Consider the following 19565-nt stretch of genomic DNA (forward strand, 5'->3'; position numbering starts at 1 on the left):
GATGCTTAACTGACTGCACCACCCAGGCACCCCTCATTTTCCTCCTTTTTGAAGGCTGAACAATATTCCATTGTGTATGTGTATGTATGTATGTGTATATATGTGCGCGTGTATGTATATATATATCATATATACATATGTATATATGTATATCCATTCATCCATTGGGGGACATTTAGGTTGTTTCCATATCTTGGCTATTGTAAATAATGCTGAAATAAATATGGGAGTGCTGATACCTCTTTGAGATCTCAATTTCATTTCCTTTGGATAAATACCCAGAAGCGGGAATGCTGGGACATAAGATAGTTCTATTTTAAAATATTTGAGGAATGTTCATACTGTTTTCCATAGCGACTGCACCAATTCACATTCTCACCAACAGTGCACAAGGGTTCACTTTTCTCCCTATCCTCACCCACATTTGTTATCTTTTGTCTTTTTGATAATAGCCACTCTGAGTTGAGATGATATATTACTGTGGTTTTTAAAAAAAATTTCCAGTATAGTTAACATACAGTGTTATATTAGTTTCAGTTGTACAATATAGTGATTCAACAATTCTGTACATCACCTGGAGCTCATCATGACAAGTGCAATTCTTAATGCCCATCATGGGGATAGATAAAATAGGTAAAATATCATTGTGGTTTTGATTTACATTAGTGATGATTAGTGATGTTGAGTACCTTTTCATGTACTTGTTAGCCATTTTTATGTCTTTGGAAAAATGTCTATACATGACCTTTGCTTTTTTTAAATCAGATTTTTTGGGGGGGGTATTGAGTTGTAGGCATGACTTATCTATTTTGGATATTATCAGATATATGGTTTGCAAATATTTTCTCCCATTCCTTAGGTTATCTTTTCACTGTTGATTGTTTTCTTTCTATGCAGAAGCTTTTTAGTCTGATGTAATCCCATTTATTTATTTTTACTTTTTTGCTTGTTGTTTTGGTGTCATAGTAGCTTTATAGGTTTCTAGTAGTTTTATAGGTTCAGGTCTTATGTTTAAGTCTTTAATTCAGTTTGAGTTGATTTTTGTATATGGTGTGAGATAAGGGTCCAATTTCATTTTTCTGCATACAGATATCCAATTTTCCCAGCACCATTTATTGAAGAGACTATCCTCCTATTTTGTGTTCTTGGCACACTCGTCAAAGATCAAATGACTGTAGAAGCATGGGTTTATTTATGTGCTATTTAGTTTCATTGGTCTATATGTCTGCTTTTATGCCAATACAATACTGTTTTGATTACTATAACTTCAGAATATGTTTTTTAAAGATTTTATATACTTATTTGAGAAAGACTGCACAAGTTGGGAGAGGGGACGAGGGAGAGGGAGAAGCAGACTTCCCTCTGAGCAGGGAGCCTGATGCAGGGCTCAATCCGAGGACCTGAGCTGAAGGCAGATGCTTAACCAACTGAGCCACCCAGGCACCCCTAACTTTGTAATATATTTTGATGTTAGGAAATGCAATGCCTCTAGTTTTGTTCCTCTTGCTCCTGATTACTTTGGCTATTTTCAGATCTTTGGTGGTTCTATACAAATTTTAGAATTTTTTTCTATTTCTGTAAGGAATGCCATTGGAATTTTGATCAGGATTGCACTGAATCTATAGATCACTTTGTATGAACATTTCCATAGTGTTAATTATTACAATCCATGAATATGGGAGATCTATCAATTTATCTATGTCTTCTTCAATTTCCTTCATCAATGTTTCATAATGTTCAGTGTACAACTCTTTCACCTCTTTGGTTAAGCTTATTCCCAAGTATTTTATTCTTTTTTTAAAAAGATTTTATTTATTTATTTATTTGACAGAGACAGCCAGTGAGAGAGGGAACACAAGCACGGGGAGTGGGAGAGGAAGAAGCAGGCTCCCAGCGGAGGAGCCTGACGTGGGGCTCGATCCCAGAACGCTGGGATCACACCCTGAGCCGAAGGCAGACGCTTAACAACTGCACCACCCAGGCGCCCCCAAGTATTTTATTCTTTTTGTTGTTATTGTGAATAGGTTTTTTTTTCTTAATTTCTTCTTCAAATAGTTCATTTATGTATAGAAATCTGATTGATTGTTGTATGTTGATTTTACATCCTACAACTTTACAGAATTCATTCATTAATTCTAACAATTTTGTTGAGGCTTCAAGTGCCCATCTATAGATGAATGGATAAAGAAGATGTGTGTGGAGATATATATATAGATATAGATAGATATAGATATAGATATAGATATATACACACACATATACATATACACAAACATACACACAAAAACCACAATGATATTTTACCTATTTTATCTATCCCCATGATGGGCATTAAGAATTGCACTTGTCATGATGACCACTAGGTGATGTACAGAATTGTTGAATCACTATATTGTACACCTGAAACTAATATAACACTCTGTGTTAACTATACTGGAATTTTTTTTAAAAACCACAGTAATATATCATCTCAACTCAGAGTGGCTATTATCAAAAAGACAAAAGATAACAAATGTGGGTGAGGATAGGGAGAAAAGTGAACCCTTGTGCACTGTTGGTGAGAATGTGAATTGGTGCAGTCGCTATGGAAAACAGTATGAACATTCCTCAAATATTTTAAAATAGAACTATCTTATGTCCCAGCATTCCTGCTTCTGGGTATATATCCAAAGGAAATGAAATTGAGATCTCAAAGAGGTATCAGCACTCCCATATTTATTTCAGCATTATTTACAATAGCCAAGATATGGAAACAACCTAAATGTCCCTCAATGGATAAATGAATAAAGAAAATGTGACACACACACACACACACACACACACACACACACACGTATATATGTATATGATACACACACACAATGGAATATTATTCAGCCATAAAAAAAGAATGAAATCTTGCCATTTGCAACAACAAGGATGGAGCTAAAGAGTATAATGCTAAGCAAAATAAGTCAGTCAAGGAAAACAAATACCATATGACTTCACTCATATGTGGAATTTATTAAACAAAACAAGCAAATGAAAAAAGAGAGATCAAGAAATAGACTCTTGGGGCGCCTGGGTGGCACAGCGGTTAAGCGTCTGCCTTCGGCTCAGGGCGTGATCCCAGCGTTGTGGGATCGAGCCCTACATCAGGCTCCTCCGCTATGAGCCTGCTTCTTCCTCTCCCACTCCCCCTGCTTGTGTTCCCTCTCTCGCTGGCTGTCTCTATCTCTGTCGAATAAATAAAAAATCTTTTTTTTAAAAAAAGAAATAGACTCTTAACTATAGAGAACAAATTGATGGTTACCAGAGGGGAGGGGAAATGGGTCAAATAGGTGATGGGGATTAAGGAGGGCACTTGTCATAATGGGCACGGGGTGATGTATGAAAGTGTTGAATCACTATATTGTACACCTGAAATATAACACCATAATTTAACTACACTGGAATTAAAATTAAAACTTAATAAAAAATTTTGTTGAGGTTGTCGGTTTTCCTATATATATGATTGTGTCATCTGTAAACAGAGACATTTTTACTTTTTTCTTTCTAATTTGAATGCTTTTTATTTCTTTTTCTTGACTAATTACATTGGCATGGATTTCCAGTACTATGTTGAAAAAAGGTGGTGAGAGTAGGCATCTTTGCCTTGTACCAGATCTTAGAAAGCAAACTTTCCATTTTTGTCATTGATTATGTTGTTAGCTATGGGCTTTTCATTGTCTTAAGGCAATAAATATGGGCCTTTATTGTCTTAAGGCAAGACCCTTCTATTTCTATTTTGTTGAAAGTTTTGGTGAATGAGTGTTGAACTTTGTCAAATGCCTTTTCCAAATTATTGAGATGATCATGGGGTTTTTTTTCTTTCATTTTGTTAATGTATAAGAATTCATAAGAAGTAGGAAGATCAGTAGGAGAAGAGAGGGAAGAAGAAGGGGGGTAAACAGAAGGGGAAATGAACCATGAGAGACTATGGACTCTGGGAAACAAACCGAGGGCTTAAGGGGGGGGAGGGGAATGGGATAGGCTGGTGATGGGTATTGAGGAGGGCATGTATTACATGGTGCACTGGGTGTTATACGCAAGTAATGAATCATGGAACTTTACATCAAAAACTAGGGATGTACTGTATGGTGACTAACATAATATAATAAAAAATATTATTATAAAAAAAATGAAACAATGCAGGGTGTAAAAGGTAAACAGTGAGACTCAACTATCCTTAATCTCACCCCGGAGGATCCATTTTTATCAACCTGAGGTATATTCTGCCACCAGTTTTTCTATGCACATATAAACACACGCATATATACACATTCAAATGCAGTGATTTTCTTTTTACAAGTCAGACAATATATATTGGTTGCAAATTTGCTTTTTTGACTCAACAATATAGAATGTCAGCATATGAATATCTTCCTGATTTAATGGCTACATAGTATTTCATATCATGAGTATACCACAATTTATGTAACAGTTTTCCAGGCAATGATATGTAAAAATCATAAATTTGGGACAAATAAATTAAATAAAACAAAAAAAAAACCCAAAAAAGAAACTTGTGTATAAGAAAAAAAAGAATGATCAATTTATCTATTTTGTACCATTCTTGCATTTCTGGGATAAATCCCCCTTGGTTATAATGTATGATCGTTTTAATGTACTGCTGAATTCAGTTTGTTAGTATTTTCCTAGGAATTTTTGCATTCATGTTCATCAGGGATACTGGCTTGTGTTTTTCTTTTCTTGTAGTGTCTTTACCTGGTTTTGGTGTCAGTATCTGGTTTAGTATCTAAACTCTGGAAGAGTTTAGAAAGGATTGGTATTAATTTTTCTTTGAATGGTAGAATTCACCCATGAAGCCATCATGTCCTGGGCTTTTCTTTTCTTTTCTTTTTTTTTTTTGTTCCTGGGCTTTTCTTCATTGGGAGATTGGTGATTACTGATTCAGTCTCCTTATTTGTTATTGGTCTATTCAGGTTTTCTATTTCTTCCTGATTCAGTTTTAGTAGTTTGTATGTTTCTAGGAATTTACCCATTTCTTTTAGGTTGTCTAGTTTGTTTACAATAGTTTCTTGTGATCCTTTTTATTTCTGAGGCATCTGTTGTAATGTCTATTCTTTCATTTCTGGTTTTATTTATTTGAATCTTCTCTCTTTTTTTCTTAGTTGGTCTAGCTAAGGATTTGTCAATTTTGTTCATCTTTTCAAAAAGATCACCTCTTTGTTTTGTTGGCTTTTTATATTTTTTCTCTATTTGATTTAGTTGTCTAATCTTTATTATTTCTTTACTTCTGCTAAATTTGGGCTTAGTTTGTTGTTTTTCTAGCTCCTTGAGGTGTAAATTTAGGTTTCTTACTTGACGTCTTTCTTTTCTAGTGGAGGCACTTATTGCCATAAACTTCCCTCTTGTAACTGCTTTTGCTACATGCCTAAGTTTTGGTATACTATATTTTCATTTTTGTTTTTCTCAAGATACTTTAAAATTTCTTTTGGATTTCCTCTTTGACTCAATGGTTTTTCAAAAGGATACTGTTTAGGGGCACCTAGCTGCTTCAGTCAGAAGAGCATGTGAAGCTTGATCTTGGGGTTGTGAGTTTGAGCCCCATGTTAGGTGTAGAAAGTACTTAAATGTATAAATAAAGACATTTTAAAAAAAATGTACTATTTAGTTTTCATTTATTCATGAATTTCCCCATTTTCTTGGTGTTATTTATTTCTATTTCATTCCATTATGGTCAGAAGAGATACTTGGAATGATTTCTATATTCTTAAATTTCTTAAGACTTGTTTTGTGGCATAATATACTATCAGTGCTGGAGGATGTTCCATGCACTCTTGAAAAAAATGTGTCTTCTGCTGCTGTTGGGTGGAAATTTCTGTATATGTCAGTTAAGTCCATTTGGTCAATAGTGTTATTCAAGTCAACTGTTTATTGATGTTTTGTCTGCATGTTCTATACATTACTGTAGGTACAGTATTGTAGTTCCCTACAATTATTGTATTGATACCAATTTCTGCTTTCAGATCTGTCATTATTTGCTTTATATATTTAGGTACTCTGATGTTGGGTACATATATTTTTATAATTGTTATATTTTCCTGTTGAATTGACCCTTTTATCATTATATGATACCCTTCTTTGTCTCTAAAAACAGTTTTAGTCTTAAAAGTCTATTTTGTCTGATATAAGTATAGCCACCCTGCTTTCTTTTGATTATAATTTGGATGAAATACCTGTTTTGATCCCTTCACTTTTGGCCCATAATTTCTTTATTTTTTTATTTAAGTTCAATTTGCCAACAAATATTTCATCGTTAGTTTTTGATGTAGTGTTCAATGATTCGTTAGTTGTGTATAACACCCAGTGCTCATCACATCATGTGCTCTTCTTAATGCCCATCTAAACTGAGTCTCTTGTAGACAGCATATTTTTGGATCTTATTTCTTATGCATTCAGCCAGTCCATGTCTTTCATTGAAGTTTTTTTTAAATTCTAGTTAGTTAACATACTGTGTAATATTAATTTCAGGTGTACAATATAGTGATTCAACACTTCCATACAACACTCAGGACTCATTACAAGTGCACTCCTTAATACCTACCACCTATTTAACCCATCCCCTTACCCACTTCCCCGCTGGTAACCATCAGTTTGTTCTCTATAGTTAAGAGTCTGTTTCTTAGTTTGCCTCTCTCTCTTTTCCCCAGTGGTCATTTATGTTGTTTCTTAAATTCCATGTATGAGTGAAATCATATGCTGTTTGTCTTTCTCTGACTGACTTATGGGGAATCCTCCTGCACTGTTGGTGGAAATACAAATTTGTGTAGCCACTCTGGAAAACAGTATAGAGGTTCCTCAAAAAGTTAAAAATAGAACTACCCTATGATCCAGCAATTGCACTACTAGGTATTTACCCAAAAAATACAAAAATACTAATTCAAAGGGGTACATGCACCCCAATGTTTATAGCAATATTACCTACAATAGCCAAGATATGGGAACAGCCCATGTTCATTGACTGATGAATGGATAAAGAAGAAATGGTATTTATATATACAATGGAGTATTACTCAGCCATAAAAAAGAATGAAATCTTGCCATTTGCAATGACATGGATGAAGCTAGAGTATTACACTCCTTGTCTTTTGATTGATGAAGTTAATCCATTTATATTTAAAGCAATTATTGATAAGTGAAGATTCATTATTACCATTTTGGTATTTGTTTTCTGTATGTCTTTCAGCTGTTTTGACCTTGTCTTCTTCTCTTGTTGTCTTCCTTTATTATTAATGATCATTTTTTTGTAGTGATTTGCTTTGGTTTTCTTCTCTTTATCTTTTGTGAATCTATTATAGTTGTTTTGGGGGGGCGGTAGCTCAAGGCTTGTATAAAATATCTCACGTTATAATCTTCTATTTTGAATTGTTAACAGTTTAACTTCAATAGCATACAAAAACATTATACTGTTACTCCCCCCAACACATACACTTTGTTCTTGTAGGCAGAGTTTGCTTATTTTTATATTGTGTACCCATTAACAAAGTTTTAACTACTAACTTTTATTTTAGGGTTGTAAGTAATTTATCCACTACATAAATTAATGCATAAATTACCAGTGTTATAGTAATCCTCATACATCTATATATTTACATTTATTTGTGAGATTTATGCTTTCATAATGTTTATTGTGTTTATATTTAAATTGGAAGAACTCTTCGAAACCTTTCTTGTAAAGCATGTGTAGTGGTGACAAACTCCTTCAGTTTGTGTTTATTTGGGAAAGACTTTATCTCTCTTTCATTTTATTTTATTTTTTAAAAGATTTATTCATTTATTTATTTGAGAGAGAGAGAGTGAGTGAGCAAGCATGGGGAGAGGGGCAGATGGAAAGATAGAGAAAATCCCAAGCAGACTCCATATGAAGCACAGATCCTAACACAGGGCTTAATCCTGGGGACCCTGAGATCATGACCTGAGCCAAAACCAAGAGTTGGACACTTAACAGACTGGGCCACCTAGGCACCCCTCTCTTTCATTTTAAAGGATAATTTTACTAGACATAGTATTTCTGTATGTAAGTTTTTTTCTTTCAGCACTTTGATTACATAATCTCACCCTTTCTTGGTGGGCAAGATATCTGTTGAGAACACTGCTTATAGTCCTATTAGGGTTCCCTTATTGCTGCTTTCAAAATTTTCTTTGCTCTTGACTTTTAACAATTTGATTTTGTCTTCATGTAGTCTTCTTTGGGTTGATCTTGTATGAAGATTTTTGAGCTTCATGAATCTGGATTTCCATCTTCCTCCCAAGATTTGGGGAGTTTTCAACCATTATTTCTTTAAATAGCTTTCTGCCCCTTTCTCTTCTTCTTGGACTCCCATAATGCATATATTTGTTTGCTTTCCTCCATGCTTTTTCATTGTTTTTTCTTCTCTGACTGATTTAAAATGACCTATTTGTAAATTCTTTCTTCTGTTTGATCAAGTCTTCTGTTAAAGCTCCCTGCTGCATTTTTTCATTCCATTTATTGTATTCTTCAGCACCAGAATTTGTTTGGCTCTTTCTTAATGATTTCTATCTTTTTGTTGAGCTTCTAATTTTGTTCAAATATTGATTTCCTGATTTTATTGAATAGTCCATCTGTGCTCTCTTGTAGTTCACTGAACTTCCTTAAAACAATTATTTTGAATTCTCTTTCAGGAAGTTCATAGATCTCTATTTCTTTGATGTCAATTACTGGAAAACTATTGTTAATTCTTTGATGGTGTTCTGTTTTCTTGATTTTTTTATGCTTTTGGTACCCTTGTGTTGATGTCTGCACATGTGATGGAGCAGTCACCTCTTCCAGACTCTAGACTCATTTTGGGGATAAAGACTTTTACCTAGGTAGGTGTGAGAGTACTAATTTGGGTTGGATATGGCAGCTCTGGCTCTAGACCGTGTAGCAGCAATTCCTGCTTCAGGGAGGGCACAGCAGCAAAGTCTCTGTGGAGCTCCATCAACTGAGGCCAGTGTTGGCAAAGATTGCAGGGGACCTCATTGGCCAAGGCTGTGGGCTTCCATAGTGGTGGTAAGGGCTGTTGGGCAGCTTGGTGGTGAGGGCTGCTTGGTCCTCCAGTTCTCCTTTTCCTCCACAAGGGAAGTCATTTCTAAGAGGATCCTTCTTATTGCTACGTCCAGTGTGTAGACACACATGTGGTTGTAATGGTACCAGGATTAGGGGCACAAACACATTTGCAGTGGCAGTGGTGTTGATATCTTGGGTTTGGGCACCTGTATAGTGGCTTGGCACTGGGGTTGGAGTTCAGGGTCATCCAGAAAAATTGTGGTATCTGGGATTGGGACACAGGTACCTTTATCATAGTGCGTGAGGTGTGTGAGGCATGATTGTGTGAGGCATGATTGTGTGTTGTGGTGTGTGAGGCATGATTGTGTGCTGTGGAGCCATGGAGTTGGGGTCCAGGATGTGTGTATGGTTACAGAAATGGAGGTTGTGACTCTGGTGGGAGGAGCAGGATGCAGTGGTAGGTGGCAGCTTTGGTGGGGTGCATGCAGTGGCACTTTCCCAGTGGGGGCACAGTGGTGGCAGCTTTTTCAGGGAGGTTGCTATAGCAGCTCTTTGGGGGTGGGGGGTCCACAGCAGCATAGGTTCCAGTCAGCTGTGATTGATTTGATTTAGCATTAATGAAGTCTGTAGAGCATCTCCATGGTGAAAGCTGCATTTGCCCACAGCACTGATGAAGACTGTTGGAATCCTCCTGCTCTCCTTCTCCCATTTGGAGGGAGGTCAGGCTGAGGGGATTCTTTTTGGCCCCAAGCTCTTCCAGACTGGAGGATGGGGCAATGCAAGTAAGCTGCTTACTATGCTCTTCTACATGGCCACTCTGTCTCTGTGCTCCATAGAGTTTCTGCAGCTTCTTTATTATATTCTGGAGCTCTCTCAGAGCTCTTCTAGTTGGCATGTAGCTGTTTATTTAATGTTTTTGATGTTTTTGTGGGGAGGGGATGAGCATTGAGACCACCGAGTCCACCATCTTGCTAATGTCACTATGAAAAATTAATTTTCTATATAACATTCTCAGAAGCAGTTGCTTAAATAGTTTGCTTTAAATGTTTCCAATAACAGGCAGCTTTCTACCTCAAGAGGCAGCAGATGCCATTCTTATAGCACACACTGAATGTTAGAATGTTATTCTACTAGGCCAAAGACCAGAAAAACTTTCTAAAATTTAGACCTTTAGGAACATTGAATGGACTCTTTAAAAAATGTTTTTTATTGGGGTGCCTGGGTGGCTCAGTCAGTTAAGTGCTGCCTTCGGCTTGGGTCATGATCCCAGGGCCCTGGGATTGAGCCCCACATCAGGCTTCCTCACTCAGTGGGGAGTCTGCTTCTCCGTCTTCCCCTCACCCTGCTCATGATCTCATTTTCTCTCCCTTTCATCCTCTCTCAAATAAATAAAATCTTATTTTTTAAAATTTATTTAAGTCATCTCTACACCCAACATGGGGCTTGAACTCATGACCTGGAGATCAAGACCTGAGCAGAGGTCAAGAGTTGGACACTTAACTGACTGAGCCACCCAGGTGCCCCAGAATTGACTCTTTTGTAAGAAACTTAGTTCTCCATCTTTGGAAGCATTTAAATAAAGGTTGCATGACTTGATCTAAAGATGCTTTAGCATTTAGAATCTGGAGTCTAGATGAGTCTTAAGGTCTATTCCTATTCCCATAGTCAATGGATCCATGACAATTCATTAGAAAGAGCTAACCTTTTAATCTAATCTTCTAAGTAGCTCTTTATTTCCGACTTTCTCCTTCTTATTCTTTCTTTAAATCTCCTAGGCTCAAACCTTTTATCTGCTTATGACTCCTCTCTCTCCTTTGCTTCTTTCATGTATTTAGATTTCCCCACCTCCATCTCAGTATCTACTATTTGTCCTCCCTTTCTATTTTCATTCTGGAGCTTAATTTTGTCTTGTCTGAATTAATCTCTAGCTTCCTCTATGATCTTCTGCTTCCAGTTTTTCCCTCATCTAATCCAGGTTGTATCTCTAAAGTATCCCTTTGATAAACTCTCTTTCTTTTCTAATCCATCTTTAAATTAAACTTTGATATACTACAGTTCTTCACCACTCTTTATCCTGGCATTGATAATCCTCTACAATCAAGCTCAGGCAACCTCTCCAGATATTTCTTAAACTAACTTTGCCAAACTCTTCTGGTCAAATGGAGTTCCCCTTTCACTCTATTGCAAAAAGCTTCTCTTTTTCTGTTACTCAGCTTTTGCTTATATTAATTCCCCTGTTTAGGATTTCCACCTACCCCTAATTCCCTGTCACCAATAAAATCCTATTCATCTTTCAAGGTCAGTCTCAAATCTATCCTCTATTAACGCTTTCCAGAGAACTCCATCCCATATTTTTGTCTCCTGAACTCCTATACCACTTTACTGTCTGTTTCATTCATCTGGCAAACAATCATGCCCTGTCTTGTAAGATGTCTGAAAACTATTATTTATCTCAAATACTGTCATTTAACTGTTTCCTTTGTGTATATATTGTCTTCCCAACTACCTAAAATCTCATTGCAGCCAGGAGCCAAAGCCACACCTCCTTTTCAACTCTCTATGGAACAGAACTGGGGGCCTAGTAAGGGCTCATTCTTTAATGTGTACTGCCTATATTCTAGTAGGTTATACAATTACCTTATAGTGACTTTAATAGACCACTAAGTCCATAATTAATTTTCCTTCACCCTGTATCGGCATTGGTGGTGACAGAGAATAGAAGAGACCATTAGAGATAAGGTATATATGAGAGAAAGCATATTTGACTCTTTAAGACTCATGCAAGATGAATTGCTAAGATGCTTGTGCTGTGACATTTCACTATCAGCTAAAAGTGTTCCTTAATAGATTTAGGTCCCTGGAGCAGCTTCACAGAGGTTGTGATTGCAACCTGAAACACGATTCTTCTGAGAGTAAACAGGCAGATTATTTTTTTCCTTTCTAGTTTATGCTAGGTAGTCAATACCTAGATGTTTAATTCAGTTGAATCAGGAATAGCACATCAATGCTCTGATGGTTTTCTCTAGAAGCTTTTGCATTTCTAGACTAATAACTGAAATTAAAAATATCATACGTAAACTTTTACATCAAATTGAAAGTGTGTGTTTCATGAGAAGTGCTCCAGTTTGGATAGAGATAAACCAAGGGAAGGAAAGGGATTGGCCCATAGGGATGAAAATAGAAGAGGAGCATGGAAATCACAACTTTTTGTAGCTACCACTAATGCTGTGCCATAGTGGGCTTAATGGGAGTGAAGGGGAGGAATGGGATGAGTTTCTCTATTAGGAAAGAAAGAAGAAAACAACAAAGGAGTAAAATGATGAAAGCATTTCATATAAAGACCATCATCAGATTCTAAGCAAGAATCTCTCCTTTATGCATAGACAACATAGGACTGGGAGAGGTCTTATTGATATGTGGGAAGATATCTAGGCCCCAGGTAAGTCAACTTGTCATGTACTCATAATCCATGAATAGCAGAGTATATCACTATGAAAATAAGTGGTCAAAAGCCTGAGAAGTCCTAGAGAAATGAGAACACATGATTTTTTTCTATAGCATTGTTTTTGCTTATAAAACCCATTATTGGAATATTACTCAGCCATCAGAAAGAACGATTACACAACATTTGTAGCAATCATGGACGGGACTGGAGGAGATTATGCTAAGTGAAATAAGTCAAGCAGAGAAAGACAATTATCATATGGTTTCACTCATTTATGGAACATAAGAAACAGCAGGGAGATTGGTAGGAGAAGGAAGGGAAGAATGAAGCGGGCGGTAAACAGAAGGGGGAATGAACCAGGAGAAACTAAGGACTCTGGGAAACAACCTGAGGGCTTCAGAGGGGAGGGGGTGGGGGATTGGGATAGACTGGTGATGAGTATTAAGGAGGGCACATATTGCATGGTGCACTGGGTGTTATACGCAAATAATGAATCATGGAACACTACATAAAAAACTTTAAAAAATATAAATAAATAAAATAAAACCCATTATTATCACTGCTCCATCCCAAATGCCTATAATAATTCTCTACCCTTTGCTTGTTACTTAAAATATCAGCTTCTTTTTTAAGGGTGGATTCATTTTCCCTTTATCTCCAAGACCTGCACAGCAGAATTTTGCTTTAGGATGAACCATGTGTCATTCTCTCTCTAAACCCTGGCTCCATGACTACCCTCAGATTCATTTATTTATTCAACAAATATTTATTGCATCTCTACTATGTGCCAGACACTGATATAAGAAAACAAAGGACAAAAATCTCTCCCCTCTTGAAGCTTACATAACTTCTAACTATGGAAGGGCTTCAGAAGAGTGGATCAAGTGCATAGCCCAGAGTTTGAATGGTGTACCATTTGTTGCAGGACCGGTATTACTAAGGAGAAAAAGAACTTTGCTAAGCTTTGGAGAGGACTGCTCCTTGATCTTCCTCCTACATTTCTTTTGTGGTGGATGGTAAACAGAAAGGCAAAATGACATAGTGTTTAAGAACATAAGCTTTAGAGTCACACAGCCTGGGTCCAAATCCTGCCTTTGCTACTGAGTAGTTATTTCATTGCTATGGAGTAATTATTTCATCTTTGTTTCCTTCTCCTTTGTGAACCTCAGTTTCCTTAACTGTTACTATAGTTACTCAGCAGACCCAGGTCTAAACTGTTGATTGCAGATTTGTTAACATAAGAACATCTAAGTTAGCTGCTCCCATACATCTTTTTTTTTATAATTTTTATTTTGTTATATTAGTCACCATACAGTACAGCCCCAGCTTTTGATGCAATGTTCCATGATTCATTATTTGCATATAACACCCAGTGCACCATGCAGTATGTGCCCTCCTTAATACCCATCACCGGCCTATCCCAATCCCCCAACCCCTCCCCTCTGAGGCCCTCAGGTTGTTTCCCAGAGTCCACAGTCTCTCATGGTTCATTCCCCCTTCTGTTTACCCCCTCTTCATTCTTCCCTTCCTTCTTCTACCGATCTCCCTGCTATTTCTTATGTTCCATAAATGAGTGAAACCATATGTTCATAGCAGCATTGTCCACAACAGCTAAATTGTGGAAGGAGCCGAGATGCCCTTCAACAGATGACTGGATTAAGAAGATGTGGTTCATATATACACTGGAATAGTACTCAGCCATCAGAAAGAACGATCACACAACATTTGTAGCAACATGGATGGGACTGGAAGAGATTATGCTAAATGAAATAAGTCAAGCAGAGAAAGACAGTGCTCCCATACATCTTGAGGGCCTCATCCATTGGGCATACAGTAACATCTACATATCAAGTAAATGTGTACAGAATTATCTAAACCACATACTTACCAAGGTCATGTCTAAGTGAATTCCTCCTTTTTATAATTATATCCATCTATAATTCCTCACCACGTGGTCTCTACTTCCATCTTATTATTTCCCTGTTTGAAAGGTGGCTTAACTAATGCAATCAATTAAGTGTTTACTTCTGAAAGTTGTGTGAATTCTCTACTATTTCCCTTACCTTACGAATTTCTCCCTGTTGGACAGTTTTAATGACGTTAATCCATTCTTCCATGTCTTTCCGGTTGGGTGCAGCCAGGGTAACTTTTCGTTGTGGTGTGATCACCTAAACAAAAAGTCACATTATTAGCTGGCTCACATTCCACAACTTTGCCCCCAAACAGAGCCTGTGAACTCTTCAAGGACTAGACAGGTCTACCAAGCCACTTCTTAAATGTAAGACAGAAATTTCCAGAGCCACTTAAATGTAAGACAGAAATTCTAGGATACCTACCCAAAATAATAATAATGATAATAGTAATAAATAACACTTACAGCATTTACTATGTGCCAGGCACTGCTATATTATACTTTATGTATAATATTTATTTCAATCTTCATTATGACCCTATGAGATGGGCATTATTATTTTTCTCATTTCATAGTCAGGAAAGGCAAGGCAAAGGGAACTTAATGAATTTCCCAGGGCCACCTAGCAGGTAGAAAGCTGAGCCAGAATTAAAATCTAGATTTTTTGGCTCCAGAATACATGTTCTTAAACACTAAGCTACGCACCATCTATTACTCCAATGAGGTTGTCTGAAAATCTTACTCACTTACTGTTGCTTTGTCTACTTAAAAACGGTAAAAGGGTATATGCTTCAGCAGGGTCTGCCTCTTTCTGTTTGAGGGGAGAGTGAAAATAGTGAAGAGTCTAAAAATCCAGTTTCTTTCTTGCATATAGTCAAGGACAACTTGAAGAGAATCTGACCATTGTGTCTCTTAATCCTGGTTGGTGTATGAACCCTGGCAGTAATAATGAGAAAGCCATGTTGAGGCTCTAGCAGAGGTAGACCATGGTCAGGACTTGGTCTTTTCCCAGAAGGCAGGAGGGACACAGATGGCTACAGCATCAGTGATTGTTTCAATGGTCCTACTTGCCTTTACTATGAGCCCCCCAAATCTTGGAACTAGAACTCACTACACCAACAAACAATTTTCTTCTCATTTTGCATGTAGCACAGCATGATTCTGTGATAGATGGGAATAGAATCTAGAGGGAATTATGATAACAGCCACACCTTTGGTCCAAACCCATTCGTGTGTGGGGCTCATCAATGGTGCCTCTGTGTTTTAATTAGGCTAAGGGGCATTCTAGTCCTTGGGACTTCTTTGTAGAATGAAGATGAAAAACATTAGCCTATATGCTCATCACCCAAAGGTTGAGATTTTTGTGACTGGGTCAACAGAACTCTCAACTTTACCCTAGGTCCGTGTGATTTAATGAGAGAGAGAAATGATAGTAGGGTCTCCTTCTTATATCCTACTGCTTTACTTTTAAAAGAGAATGGAATGTGCACCAGCCACAGAAGTGGGGTATTGGACCTCTACCTCTTTAGTCTGCTAAGTATCACCCTCCTGAAGAGGAACCCCTGTCTCCATAACCTACCATTGAGGCTGGGAGAAGACAGATCTAGAGGGAGATGGGAAGGAGAATTCCTGAGCCAATAGACTTGCTATTTTTCAGTGAGCTTTCTGGTCTGGATTCACTTGAATAAGCAAAGACTTATGACATTTCAGCAGTGCCAAACCCTTGAATGCATCCCTTGAAAATCCTCTGTTTTCTTTGAGGCGCTCTCATCAATAATCTCAGCATAAGGTAGCTTTCACTTTAGATTTAGGTTCTTATCCACCTCATCAAAGGAGGGAGTGTCACATAGCTTGATTATCTTGATATGTTCTATGTTCACCAGGAGGATTGATTTTTTGTAATACTCACTCTCCCCACCACCCAGAAATCAGCTCAGCTTTATATCAGAGAATAGAGAATAAGGAACATCACTTCTCCCTCTCTCTCACTGGGTTGGTAGAAAATGTTTACATGAATAATCTTCAGCACTCATTTGCAATACTACTTGAAGTGGATTTCCACACATACTTTGGGATCAAAGGAGACTTGGGAAACCTGAACTCCAAAGAGGCAACACATGGGTATGGCAACCCCTCTACCCAGCTAGCTCACACCCCTACCCATTCGGTCATTTCCAATATTACTTACACAAAAACTATGGCAAAGATTTTTACAGCTGCTTTCTGCCAAGGCGACCTGAGACAGATCAATTGTTTCAAAGTGTGCAAACTGGAAAGAGATAAGAGGGAGAAGGAAAAAAACATCTGGTTAATAATGTTAAGAGACACTAAAATGTAAACACACACACACACACAAATAGGCATTTTTGGCAGTCATGAACCAATCATTTGTCTGACTTAAGTGCTAGGATTTATTTAGCATCATGATTTTTGTTGATATATCATGTGACATACAAAAACCAAACCAAACTAAAACAAAACACAACTCTTCCTAAAACTCTTATGTGGATTTACCGGAAGGCTTAGGTGGTTCAGAAATATTCAAAACTAAGGGTTTATGCTGGAGAAGATAATGGGATATGGTCTAGCTAAGGGCCTACTGGAGCAGATAGGAGTTATTAGCTCCTATTTTATCAGCTGGCAGCTTTTGACTTTGTTGCTAGTCCTATCCAGTTTGAGGCCTGTGTCTCCTTATATGTTGGCTATAATAGCTAATATCCAGCCAGCAGCAAGAAAAGCGGTACTATGAATACAGAGAGGGCTGGCTTCACTGGTATGCAGGCTGTGCGTTCATACAAGGCCCCATGTGCTTAGTTTAATGCTCTGCTGTTACAATCTTGACATTTTTAATAATATCATCTTTGAACAAGTTTTGGAAATGAAGCACAATGGGACAATTGTTCATGAACATAAGCAGAGGAGATATGCACGATCTGCATATCCACCCCATGTCCCGTCCTCCATTTGCATTCATAATGCCCATTAGTATAGAATTCCAGTGGACCCATGATGTGTGGGAGTTCAATGAGACTCAAAGCAAGTACAAGGTAAGCATGTTACATCTATGATTAAGTAAGGGAGCTTATAACCCTGAGAATCCACACTTTCTGTAGGAACTAGAACTTGCCTCAAACACAGAAAAAAGCAATAGTGTTCTAAGAAATATGAACAACCAAGGCACCCTATTGTGTTCTTTCTTACTTATGTTACTTCCCTATATTGGCCCATAATTTATGCTGAAAATGATAACATTGAAGAAAAGGGAAAGATAGAGCAGCCCATAATTCCTTTTCCTTCTAGTCAGGGTGTTGGTAGAATGTATAAGTTCAAGATGTGAAATAAAAACAATTGAGCTGGTTTTGTATACTGGTGAGAACAAAATACATATGTGTGTATGAGCTACTAAATACGAATTATATAATTTTGGTGGTTTTTCATATGAGTTAAATGCTTTTATATTTGCTTTTAAAACTGGCATCATTTACATCGAAAACCGGGGATGTACTGTATGGTGACTAACATAATATAATAAAAAATCATTATTAAAAAAAATAAAATAAAATAAAACTGGCATCATATAATATATAGATGAATGGCAAAAATGCTAATAATTTAAAATTTTATTTTTTCTTAGAATGACATTAAACAACAAATAAAAGATGCTATGACTAATCATTTCATTATATTTTAATGTCTTTAATGACATTTTTTCCTTGCTTTTTTAAATAAGGGGCCCTGCATTTTCATTTTGTACTGGGCACCACAAATTGTGTAGTTGGTTCTGATGTAGAAGCTAATTGAGGAATCTATAAAAGGTAAGGGAGAGAGAATAGGGAAGGGAGAGCAAAGTGTCCCCCATTTGGCCCAAAAGGACAAGTTAAAGGAAAAATAGAAGATCTCAACTTCTACCTTGATGTTTGCCAATATGGCTTTACCTATTAGCCTATTTTCCCTCACAAAACATTCCCTGGCAACCCCAACCCACTCACCCAAATGACAAGATTATATAGATATTCTACAGAATAAGTATTCTATATATCCTATATATTTTCTTACCGCGGGATGGTGTGCAAAACAGAGCCTTTGTCCTCGAACCAGAAAATACCTAAGTTTCCATCTCTTGAAGGAATTACAGTTCTTCAGCAGAGGTCCTTCCTTCAGTATTTTCTGAAAGATAAAAGCATAATGTTGAGTAATTAGATGAATTTGCAAGACCATATCACTTGTTCTCTCAGTTAAGAATATCAGGTATTTGGAAGGCTCTATCTCTGTCACATATCTGAGAAATGGCCTGAAAGCCAGACAAAAAAACAAGAAAGTTAGTTCAGTCAGAAAAGGAGTTGGTTAACCTTGGAAAATACATTCAGGATGATATAGGCTCTAAGTTCCTTAGGATATTTGGCCCAAGAACCATGGAGAATATCTCCACTGGTGGTAGGGGGTGGGGGGAGGGACATAAACACAAAAATATAATAACAACATTCCTAGGAGAGGATAATTAATAGGGGAAAAGGCTGCCTTCAGCAATGGCAGGTTTTCTGGAAGGCCCCAGGTTGTAGCTCTAGACCATTCCTATCAGTTTTAGAAATGTTCCTTTTAGAATATTAAGGTGGATTACATCCCTTCCCTGCTCATGAGACTCCAATAGCTTCCTAACATTTTAAAAACCAAATCCAAAGTCTTTACCATGACCTTTAAGAGATTTATGATCTGGTGACAGAGAGAAAAAGGTACCGAAAAGGACTACCTTCTGATTATTTTCTTTATGTGTCTCATAGTCTGGTCACTTTTTCGCTTACTTATTGAACAGACTGACTCTAACCAAGCATAGAATCTATTTACTATTTTTACCTTGAGGAAGTTCCTAGTTGCATTTATAGGATATAAGCCAACACACAAGATTGCCATTTGGGAGAAATATTCACATCCACAAAGCTGGAACCAAACCCATACTGAATGGACAAAGAGCCAGAGTTGGTTTAAGTCACCAAACCAAGGCTCTACCATGAACTCCATCCATAATCTAAATTAGAATTCACCACTGAGTGGTTGTAGAAGTGTTTTGCTTGGCCTACCTAGTGTTTTCCCATTTTTAATTGGTTGATAGTATTTAAAAGACAGAAGATTTCATAGAAAATTCAAGTTTCCTGTTT

The 19565-nt window shown here is 37.2% G+C and overlaps 1 protein-coding gene across 1 annotated transcript in view; it reads right to left on the reverse strand.

The window, feature by feature from the left end:
• The window catches only part of DGKK (diacylglycerol kinase kappa), a 174727-nt gene that overhangs the window by 113884 nt on the left and 41278 nt on the right, over positions 1 to 19565 (reverse strand). Inside the window, exons 2-4 of the mRNA XM_026513437.4 lie at positions 18469 to 18579; positions 16601 to 16681; positions 14564 to 14668 (exon numbers count right to left, since the gene is read on the reverse strand). Of these exons, the coding sequence (XP_026369222.2) occupies positions 14564 to 14668; positions 16601 to 16681; positions 18469 to 18579 (297 nt within the window). The remainder of the gene's footprint in view (positions 1 to 14563; positions 14669 to 16600; positions 16682 to 18468; positions 18580 to 19565) is intronic.

The sequence above is a fragment of the Ursus arctos genome, chromosome X (genome assembly GCF_023065955.2).
Source record: "Ursus arctos isolate Adak ecotype North America chromosome X, UrsArc2.0, whole genome shotgun sequence".
NCBI lineage: Eukaryota > Metazoa > Chordata > Mammalia > Carnivora > Ursidae > Ursus > Ursus arctos.